Source organism: Mustelus asterias, chromosome 8 (genome assembly GCF_964213995.1).
Source record: "Mustelus asterias chromosome 8, sMusAst1.hap1.1, whole genome shotgun sequence".
Taxonomy (NCBI): Eukaryota; Metazoa; Chordata; class Chondrichthyes; order Carcharhiniformes; family Triakidae; genus Mustelus; species Mustelus asterias.
The window spans coordinates 50727520-50739271 of record NC_135808.1 but is presented as its reverse complement, the minus strand read 5'-3'; the positions used below and the strand labels follow the sequence as shown (position 1 = coordinate 50739271).

Below are 11752 nucleotides of genomic sequence, written 5' to 3'. Positions count from 1 at the left end.
CAGTGACTAAAGCTTCAATTGTAACTGCAGGGTGAGCAGGAAGGAGGTCTGGTTTACTGAAGCAGACACTTCACAGGGTCACATTATTATTGTACAGCTGACACTCTTCAGCATCTTCCAGAGGTTATACTTGTTATCACGAGTCTGCACTGTCCCCATCAAACAGTCCTAGGACAGGAACAGAGTAAAACTCCCTCTACACAGTCCCTATCAAACAGTCCCAAGCCAGGTACACCACAGGGTTAAATACAAAGTAAAGCTCCCTCTACACTATACCAATAACGTGCTTTAACCCCTGATCCTCAGAAGTGTCTCAGACCCAGTCCCGAGGAGGAAGAGAGTTGTAATTCAATGCTGATAATGACCTTTGCCCTCCCAGCTCACCCCTGTTCTATTCCAAGTTGCGTCTCCTCTGTGGACTGTCTCTAACACTCTAGGCACATTCTGATCTACTGACGCTCTTGCTGAGGGGAGAGGAGAGGCTCACGTGGGTGAGGGCACAGGAGAAGCGGGCGTTGGACTCCCAGTCGGAGCCAGAGAGGGTCAGCAGGCTGCTGACGCTGTAGGTGTTGTCTGAAGCTCGCAGGTAGTTGCTGGTCTGAATCCCGTTGGAAATGGCTGCACCATCCTTCTTCCACTTCACCTCCACCTCATCGGGATAGAAGTGATTGGCAAGGCACACCAGGGTGGCAGTGCCCTTGGTCTTGACCTCCTCCGGGGAGGGGGGCAGCAGGGTCAGCGTGGGTTGTGAATTCTCACGGGCTGAAAGAGAAGAGAAGGAATTTTAATCACTGCCATTTTCAGGCTTTCAACTTCCCGAATATTGACTGGGATCAAATCAGTGTCAGTGTTTCGATGTTGCAGAATTCTGAAAATCCATTCCGGGGGAAATTTTTTAACCAGCACGGAACAATCCCAACAAGCGAAGGGGCAGTTTTGGGCAGTTTTATAGAATGAATCTCAGCATGTGGAAGGTGTATCAGTGGGAGAGCATTTGGGTAATAGTGATCATAATACAGTTAGATTTAGAGTAGTTAGGGAAAAGGGGAAAGATCGATCAAGAGTAAAGGTTTTAAATTGGGAAAAGGCCGATTTCACAAAACTGGGATTTGCCAAAATGGAGTGGAAACAGCGACTTGAAGGTAAATCAGTGTCAGAGCAGTGGGAGGATATTCGAGCTGGAGATGGAGTTCAGAACAAATATGTTCACACAAAGCAATAGCGTGGGACATTGCAAGGAGGATAACTAAGGAATGAATAGGGCTGATTGGAGAGCAAAAAGATAACTTGTGTGTGGAGGGAGAAGACACGGTGATGGTTCGTCATGAATAATTTACATCAGATATCACAAATGAGAGGGATAAAGCTAACATTGTCGTTCAGGAGGGGAGAGATTGTGAAATAATCAATGGGATAATGATAGTGTGGGAGGAGATATTAATGTGCTTATCATCTTTGAAAGTGGAGAATTTCCCAGGCCCGGGTGAAATGTATCCCAGGATGCGAAGGGAAGCACGGGAAGAAAAAGCAGAGACTCTGACCATTATTTTCCAATCCTCTCTGGCTACAGGTGTGGTGTGGGAGGACTGGAGGACGGATAATGCTGTTTAAAATTACAGGCTGATGGGATTCACGGGAAACTGACACGTTCGATTTCAAATTAGTTCAGTGTCTGGGGTTAAAGGTTTGATTTGAAACTGGTTGAATCATCTTGCAATGTTGCTGAAACATATATAAAGAAAGTTACAACAAATTCAGCACTGAAATGGTTAATAGTGAGAGTATTTAAAGACACAGTGTCCCTTTAAGAGACTGTTAACCAGTCAGGAAGCTGGAACTATTGTTCAGTCTGTCTGGGAGAAACAGGTTGAGCATCAACAAACCTCAGATCACACACAGATCAGGAGAACTTTATCCCAGAACATTGCAGCAGACTTGGATCAACACAGTTCACACAGGATTCTGATTGGCTGTCAGTGTAGAAGCTTCCAGATTTCATTTCAAACCTTACCCCCAGCACTTGGCTGAGGTCAAGGGTGAGGTAAGAATTAGTCTGTGTCCAGGGGTCAGACAGGGTCACTGCTCCGAATGACCCCATGAACTCTGGAGGGTGCGCGTGTGTGAATAATGAGTGAGGGTTAGGATCAGGAATCTCCAACCTCAAAGACAGAATTACATTTCTATAGCACCTGTCATCACCTCAGAATGTCCCAAAGTGTTTTACAGCTCATTGTGCACAGCAAGATCCCAGGGAGCAGAGTGAGAATGAACAGATAAGCAGATTTGTAGTGATGTTGATTGAGAGATAAATATTGACCAGTACATCGGGGTGAACTCCCCTGCCCTTCTTCCAATGGTACCATGGGATCTTTCACACCCCCTGAGAGGACAGATATCAGTTTGTCTCATCTGAAAGACGGCACCTCTGACAGTGCAGCACTCCTTCGATACTGCACTGGATCTCAGCCTGGATGATGTGGGATTTGAGGTATCAGTCTGTTTCTGTGGATTCTCTGCTGCTTTCAGTTGAATGAAGAGTGCAGGAGGACATGCCAGGAGCAACAGCAGACATACTGAAAAATGAGGAAGGAGGCCACTTGGGGAGGGTGGAGCTGTTCCCCAGCCAGAGAGAGTGTCTTCAGGAGAGAGATGGAGAGCAGATTATGGGAGGCCTGTAGTCTAGAGGGGGGACATTTAACCAGTCGCTGACAGGTGCTGAGCCCTTTCCCCATGAGGATTTTGGAAGTGGATGCGGAAAGTGGGAGGTGAACTAGAGAAATGTCTTTGTTGCTGCTGAAACTCTTGCTATCTGCTCAGTCACATCTAATAAACACACAGACAAATCAGACAAACATCAGTCTGTTTCTGTGGATTCTCTGCTGCTTTCAGTTCAATGAAGAGTGCAGGAGGACATGGCAGGAGCAACAGCAGACATACTGAAAAATGAGGTGTTAACCTGGTGAAGCTACAACACAGGACTGTGTGTCAAACAGCAGAAGCAGCAAGTGATAGACAGAGCTAAACCATCCCACAAACAATGGATCAGATCAAAGCTCTGCAGTCCTGCCACATCCAGCCGTGAATGGTGGTGGACAATTAAACAACTCACTGGAGGAGGAGCTCCACAAATATCCCCATCCTCAATGACGGAGGAACCCAGAACATCAGTGCAAAAGATAAGGCTGAAGCATTTGCAGCAATCTTCAGCCAGAAGTGCCGCGTGGATGATCCATCTCGACCTCCTCTGGAGGTCCTGAAGACTTGTGCTCCAGAACTTCCCGCGTCCCTAGCCAAGCTGTTCCAGTACATCTACAACACTGGCATCAACCCAACATTGTGATAAATTACCCGGTTATGAACTGTGCACAAAAACCAGGACAAATCCAATCCGCACAATAACCGCCCCATCAGTCTACTCTCGATCATCAGCAATGTGATCTGAACATATCCAGAGCGATTACCAAGCAGCACTTACTCAGCAATAACCTGCTCACTGACACTCAGTTAGTATTCCGCCAGGATCACTCAGCTCCTGACCTCATTACAGCCTTGGTTCAAACATGGACAAAGGAGCTGAACTCCAGAGGTGAGGTGAGAGTGACTGCCCTTGACATCAAGGCAGCATTTGACCGAGTGTGGCATCAAGGAGCCCTCGCAAAACTGGAGCCCATGGGAATCAGGGGAAAACTCTCCGCTGGTTGGAGTTATACCCAGCACAAAGGAAGGTAGTTGTTGTTTGGGGTTTAACTTTACAATCTATATTAATGAGCTGGATGAAGGGAATGAGAGGAATGTCACTAAACGTGCTGATGATAAAATGAAAAGTAGAAATACAAGTTGTGAGGAGGATGCAGCATCTGAAAAGGGTAGAGATAGATTCAGTGAGTGGGAAAACATTGACTGATGGAGTATAATGTGGGAAAATGTGAGGTTGTCCACTTTGGCAGGAGGATTGAGCAGAATACTAGTAAACTGGAGAGATTCTATCGAGTGATCTGGATGTCTTTCCATCCAGGAACAGCAATAAATTAGGAAGACAAATGGAATGTTGCTCTTCATTGCAATGAGGATGAGCATAAAAGTAGGGATGTTTTGCTGCAGCTGTACAGCACCTTGAGAAAATCACACCTGGAATATTGTGGACACTTTTGGTCTCCATACTTAAGAAAGGATATAGTAGCATTGGAAAGAGTTCAGAGATGGTTCACGAGGCTGATTCCACTGAGTAATGGATTGTCTTATGAAGAAAGCTTGAGCAGGTTGGGCCGATACTCATTGGAGTAGAACTTATTCCACCACCTCAGCACCAACTTCACCAGGGCAATTAGGGATGGGTGATAAATGCTGGTCTGCATAGAATCACAGAAAATAGGAACAGGAGGAGGCCATTCGGCCCTTTGAGCCTGCTCCACTATTCATCATGATCATTTCTGATCATCCAATCAGGAGCCAGATCCTGTCTTCCCCCTCAAATCCTTTGATCCTATTCACCCCAAGAGCTAAATCTAACTCCTTCTTGAAAACGTACAATATTTTGGCCTCAACTGCTTTCTGTGGTAGTGAATTCCACAGGTTTACGCCTCTCTGGGTGAAGGAATTTCTCCTCACCTCAGTCCTAAAAGGTTTACCCCATATTCTCAGACTATGACCCCTCAAACTGGACGCTCCCAGCACTGGGAACATGCTTCCTGTATCTACCCTGTGTAGTCCTGTTGGAATTTTATAGATTTTTATACGATTCTCCCCTCATTCTTCTGAACTGCAGTGGGGGCAGCACGGTGGCACAGTGGTTAGCACTGCTGCCTCACAGTGCCAGGGGGCTAGGTTCGATTCCCGGCTTGGGTCACTGTCTGTGTGGAGTTTGCACATTCTCCCCATGTCTGTGTGGGTTTCCTCCAGGTGCTCCGGTTTCCTCCCACAGTCCAAAAGGTGTGCAGGTTAGGTGAATTGGCCAAGCTAAAGTCTCCCTCAGTATACCCGAACAGGCGCCGGAGTGTGGCCACATGGGGATTTTCACAGTGACTTCATTGCAGTGTAAATGTCAGCCTATTTGTGACTGATAAATAAACTTTAAAAAATATATAATCTTAACCAACACAATCTCTCCCCCTACATCAATCCCACTATCGCAGAAATCATTCCAGTAAACCTTTGCTGCACTCCCTCTGTCGCAAAAACATCCTTCCTCAGATAAGGAGAGTAAAACTGTACACATTATTCCCAGTGTGGCCTCACCAAGGCCCTGTATAACTGCAGAAAGACAGAATTACGAGGGACAGAGATAGGGTAGATATGAGGAAACTTTTCCCCTTAATCACAGAGGCAGCAGATTTTGAGGGACTTGAGGGAAATCTTTTCACCCAAAGGGTGCTGGGAATCTGGAACTCACTGCCTGAAAGGGTGGTGGAGGTGGGAACCCTCACAACATTTAAGAAACATTTCGATGAGCGCTTGAAATTCCAAAGCAAACAAGGCAACGGACCAAATGCTGGAAAATGGGATTGGAATAGATAGGTGCTTGGTGGCCGGCACAGACATGGACAATAGAATCCCTAAAGTGCAGGCGGAGTCCATTCGGCCCATCGAGTCTGCATCAACTCTTACCCCATAACCCCATGTATTTACCTCACTAATCCCCCTCACCTGTTAGAATTTTATAGGTCTCCATGAGTTGCCTCTGAACTCCAGTGAATATAAGTCTTAACCAACTCAATGTCTCCTCATACATCAGTCCCATTCTAACAGGAATCAGTCTGGGATACCATCTCTGCACTCCCTCGAAAGCAAAAATATCCTTCCTGAGATAGGGAGACCAAAACTGCGCACAATATTCCCAGTGCGGCCTCACCAAGGCCCTGTATAACCGCAGCAGGTCAGAATTATGAAGACATAGAGCAGATACGAAGAAACTTTTCCCCTTTTAGCAGCAGGTTCAAAAACCAGGGAGCATAGATTTAATCTCAGAGGCAGAAGATTTTGAGGGATTGGAGGAAAAACTTTTTCACTCAGAGGGTGTTGGGAATCTGGAACTCACTGCCTGAAAGGGTGGGAGACACAGGAACCCTCATAACATTTAAGAAGTATTTAGATGAGCATTTGAAATTCCGAACCATACAAGGCAACGGACCAAGTGCTGGAAAATGGGATTAGAATAGTTGGGTGCTTAATGGCCGGCAGAGACAGGATGGGCTGAAGGGCCTCTTTCTGTGCAGTAAATTTCTATGAGACGATGACTGAGCCAAGATGGCCGAGAATGTAAAGTGACCAGCTTCTGGAAAATTCCGATGTGGGTTATATTTGACTGATTGCCCTGAGAGAAGATGGGATGTCACACCTGAAAGATGTCAGGGATTTCATCAAACAGGAAATAGAAATGGAGAGAGAAAAAATGCCTAACACTAAACTTTAATCTCCTTTTGTTACGGAAACAATGGAGACTGATTGTCACATCTCAGCAGACATTCAAAACCCATCTCCTGTTGAGTTATACCTCAGAATGTGGAAATGGTCTGAGTTCAAAGTAAACTGACTCTGGGGTGAAAGACATGTTTGTTTGTTACCTTTCAGGAAACAACAGGGAAATGTTAAAAATCCAACTGCACACCTGAGCTGTGTGTACTGGTGCGGGTGTGACAGAATGTGAGTTGAGACATTCCTCCGGATGGTCCAGTTTCCTCCCACAGTCCAAAGATCTGCAGGTTAGATGGATTGGCCATGCTAAATTATCCCTAGTGTGTTCTTTAGGCGGATTAGCAATGGTAAATGTGCAGGGTTACAGGGATAGGGTGGGGAGCCTGGGTAAGAAGCTCTTTCAGAGAGTTGGTAAAGATTCGATGGACTGAATAGCCTCCTTCTGCACTGCAGAGATTCAAAGGCTAATAAAGGACTACGTGGACTGTGTAAGGTTTCCACGGGTGAAGGGATCCATTTTAAATGAACCCTGTTGTGACCAATCGAGTGCAGGGTTCCAGCTGATTACTCCTCACCCAGGAGCAAAACAAAATTGGGATTCCGTTCAGGAAGTTAACAAATGAGGGACCTTGTCTGAGGACTGGTCACAACATGTACACAGCAAGATCCCACACACAGCAATGAGAACAATCAGCCTTTTCAGTGATGTTGGATCCGGGATAAATATTGGACTGAACTCGTCCCAGAGTGAAAGTAACTGAGAGTCTCCCCAAAAGCCTGGAACACTGAAGCCACTGGATTGTGGGCCCTGCTGTAGCTGTTTGTCATCAGAACTTTAGCAAGAGATAAGCAGGGAGTGGAGAGGGCAGAGTGAAAGCTGGGGGAGGTGGCACCTCGGTGTCTCACTGTGCTGGTGCTGTGATCAGTTATATCAGAGAGTGTGACAGGGAGTCCGACTTCACATCAAACTCTGCCTGTGTGTGTCACACTGAGACTGACAGGAGTCTAGAGAGTGATTTCACTCCATGCTGCAGGAATGTGAGCACAGTCTGCAAACGTCCAGATCTCCTCCACACGGTGGGTAAAAGCTGCTTACTTATATCTTGCTGCTTAAAGGGGGGAATGGAAGGAAAGAAATACAGCTGGGCTCCCTGTTCCACACAATGTTCTTCAATCAACCATTTCATTGACTGCAGCTTCCTCACCAACACCTTCAACTATTCAGCATTTGTGTTTGAGAAAGTTTCAGCATTGAGAGGGTTAATAACGGAGGATTGGGCTTTACTTACTCAGTCTGAGTTTGGTTCCTTTACCGAACGTAAGGCACACTGACAGCTTCCAGTGCAGGAGCTGTACAAAAGCCTCTGCTCTTTGCCTCACTCACTCACTCACTCATCTCTTCTCTCTCACTCTTTCTCTCTCACTCTTTCTCTCTCTCTGTTTCTCTCTCACTCTTTCTCTCTCTCTGTTTCTCTCTCTCTGTCTCTCTCTCTCTGTTTCTCTCAATGTCTCAGTGTTTTGTCGGGAGAGTTGAGAATTCTAATTTGAGATGATAAATCTTTCAGCTGCTCTTCATATGTGGACATGGAGAGTAAGAGGGAAACTCGAGGCCTTCAGCGAGCGGTGGACACCACAGGGACTGGAGTGTGTAGTGGACAGTGCAAATAATTTGTCCAGTTTCCTTTCTTGTCTTTATTGTATATTATATAAAACTGTGGGATGTGTCAGTACAGGAGGTGGGACTGTGTGTCCATTATTATATATTATATAAAACTGTGGGATGTGTCAGTACAGGAGGTGGTGCTGTGTGTCCATTATTATATATTATATAAAACTGTGGGATGTGTCAGTACAGGAGGTGGGACTGTGTGTCCATTATTATATATTATATAAAACTGTGGGATGTGTCAGTACAGGAGGTGGTGCTGTGTGTGGGGGGGTTTTTGTAAGGCTCTGTATCACTGTGTAGGAGGAGCTGTAACTTTGCTGACAGTAATAATCAGCGACATCCTCATTCTGTACATTGCTGATTGTCAGGGTGAATCTTGTCCCAGATTGACTCCCACTGAATCGGTCGGATATTCCTGTGAATCGAGTTGCTGCATTATAGATCAGCAGAGCCGGTTTCTGTCCCTCTCGCTGTTGAAACCAGTCACAATCATTGCTAATGCCTTGACTGGCCGTACAGGTGATGGTGGCGGTCTGGCCCAGGCTCACTGACAGCACCGGGGGAGACTGGGTCATGATGATGTCTCCATTGATACCTGAGGGGTAATAGAGAAACAGAGTGAAGTAAGAACTGTCACAGAAAGACGCTGTACAATGAGATATTGTTGGAGACACTGACTGTTCCTCTCCTTTCAGCATTTTCCCTTCAATCACAAGTCAGGAGAATTGGATTGAAATGGAGAGCAGGAAAATATTCAAGGTGGAAGGAGAGAGATTTGTACCTGCGATGCAGAATGCCAGAGGCCAGAGCAGCTGGATGGCTGAAATCATGGTGTGTGGTCGTGTCCCTGTGCCTGGTTACTGATAAACTCTCCCTTCACTGGGCTCTGCTTTATAAAGCTGCAGCCTGTCAGAGTCTCACTGCCTGTTCCTCAGTTTGTAAATGGTCTGACCCAGAGAAACCACGTCAGCACCTTTCACTTCCTCTTCTTCTCTCTCCCTCTCTCAGTCTCTGTCTCCCTCACTCTCTTGATATCTGCCCCTCAGTCTCTGCCCTCTCACTGACTCAGTTTCTGTCTCTCTCAGTCACTATGTCTCTCTGTCTCTCGATATTTGTCCCTCAGTCTCAGTCTGCTCGTTCTCTCCATCTCTATCCCTCAATGTTTGCCCCTCACTCTCTCCCTCTGTCTGTCTCCCTGTCTTTCTCTCTTTTCCATGCTCCATGTCTGCTCTCTCTCTCTCTCTCCCTCTCTTTCTGTCTCTGTTTCTCTCTCACTTTCTCTCCCTCTTGTCACTCTGTCTGAGGCACCACCCTCCTGGTATCCACTCTGTCAGTCCCCTCACAATCTGATATGTTTCAATAAGATCACCTCTCATTCTTCTAAACTCCAATGGGTTCAGGCCCAGCCTGTCCAACTTTTCTTCAGAAGGTAACCCCTCACCCCATGAATGTGTCGGGTGAATCTTCTCTGAACTGCTTCTCACACAATGATATCCTTTTCCAAATAAGGAGACCTAAACTGTACACAGTATTCCAGATGTGGTCTCACCGAGACCCTGTACAGCTGCAGTAAAACTTCCCTATTTTTATATTCCATTCTCCTTGTAATAAACACCAACATTCCATTTGTCTTCCTAATCACTTGCTGTAGCTGCAGACTAACTTGTTGTGATTCATGTCCCAGGACAGCCAGATCCCTCTGTAGCACCGAGTTGTGCAATCTCTCTCCATTTCAATAGTTTACTGCTGTTCTATTCTTCCTGCCAAAGTGGACACCTTCACATTTCCCCAGGATATACTCCAGATGTTTCGCCATTCACTTCCCCTGTCCCTATCCCTTTGCAGATTCTCTACCTCCTCTTGATAACTTACTTTCCCACCTATCTTAGTGTCATTGGGACATCAGCTCCATTCACTCCCTTCATCCAAATCATTGATATGGATTGTGAATAGTTGTGGTCCCAGCACTGATTGTTCCAGAATTCCACTAATTACAGCTTCCCAACCCCAAAACAATCATTTATCTCCTCTCTCTGGTTTATGTTAGCTAACCAATCCTCTATCAGTACTAATATGTTCCCCACACATCATGAGCTTGTATCTTGTGCTGTAACATTTGATGTTTTTAAAGTTTGTTTCTTTATTAGTTACAAGTAGGCTTGCATTAACACTGCAATGAAGTTACTGTGAAAATCCCCTCATCACCACACTGCAGCACCTGTTTGGGTACACAGAGGTAGAATTTAGCATGGCCAATCCAGCTAACCAGCATTTCTTTGGGCTATGGGAAGAAACCAGAGCACCCGGAAGAAACCCATGCAGACACAGGGAGAGCGTGCAGATTCTGCACAGACAGTGACCCAAGCCAGGAGTCGAACTCGGGTCTCTGGCGCTGTGAGGCAGCAGTGCTAACCACTGTGCCATTGTGCTGCCCAACACTAAACTTTAATCTATAAAATAAATAAATAAAGACCCTCCAATAGGGACCAGTAAACATTGGTGTCACACCAAGTGTCGTTCCAACAATCCTCCTGACCTCATTGACCTGTCACCCTTGACCTCACTGCCCTGCAATTCCCTCCATGACCTCACTCCTCCCTACCTGGGCGTCCTGCTGCAAACTCACATTCCCTCCTTCACCTTCCATCTGCTGGCTCTGCTCCCCGGCCCAGCGCTGCTTCCTTCATCCCACCACTGACAGCAGAGCCTTCAGACGCCCAGGCCCTGCTCTCTGACCTCCCACCCTTAATCCCTCCCCCTTTCCATGTCTCTCTCCCCATCAAACTCCATTCTTTCACTCAAGCCTCGATCTCTCTTCCTAAAGTTCCCCCAGCCCCTCCCCCATTCCTCTTACTGCTGCTCTAAGAAAAATCTTGGGCTGTGTTGTACAATAAGGTGCTATATAAATTCAGATTCTGTGTGAATTTCAGGTGGGGCCGGAATTGGACCCAGTGGTGAAGGTTCCTGCAGTCAAATATCCTGCTGACAGGATCCAGACTTCAACACACACAATGGGGCATCGAGTAATGTAGGAATTTTTAAAAGTTTATTCGTTTATGGGGTGTGTGTGTCACTGGCGATGCCAGCATTTATTACCATTTCTTAATTGTCCTTGAGGAAGTGGTGGTGAGCTGCCTTCTTGAACCGCTGTAGACCATGTGGTGTAGGTACACCCTCAGTGCTGTTAGAGAGGTTAGCACTGCTGCCTCACAGCGCCAGGGACCTGTGTTCGATTTCCGGCTTGGGTCACTGTCTGGGTGGAGTTTGCACGTTTCTCCCCGTATTTGCGTGGGTTTCCTCCGGGTGCTCCGGTTTCCTTCCACAGCCCAAAGAAATGCTGGTTAGCTGGATTTTTACCCAGCAACAGCGAAGGAACGGTGATATATTTCCAAATCAGGATGTTGAGTGACTTGGAGGGGAATCTCCAGGTGGTGGTGTTCCCAGGGATCTGCTGCTTTTGCCTTTCCAGATGAACTGGTCAGTGGTTTAGAAGGTGCTGCCTCAGGAAACTTGGTGAATTCATGCAGGGCATCTTGTAGATGGTACACACGGCTGCCACTGTTTGAAGGGGCAGTGCGGTAGCACAGTGGTTAGCACTGCTGCTTCACAGCTCCAGGGACCTGGGTTCGATTCCCGGCTTGGGTCACTGTCTGTGTGGAGTTTGCACATTCT

The 11752-nt window shown here is 46.6% G+C and overlaps 1 gene segment (V, D, J or C); it reads right to left on the bottom strand.

Annotated features, from left to right (window-relative positions):
• Nucleotides 1-258: 258 nt before the first annotated feature.
• On the bottom strand, nt 259-8997 carry LOC144497152 (Ig kappa chain V region Mem5-like). The segment is given in 4 exon segments: nt 259-762; nt 7701-7746; nt 8374-8675; nt 8862-8997. Coding segments are annotated over 4 exon segments (726 nt in total).
• Nucleotides 8998-11752: the final 2755 nt, after the last annotated feature.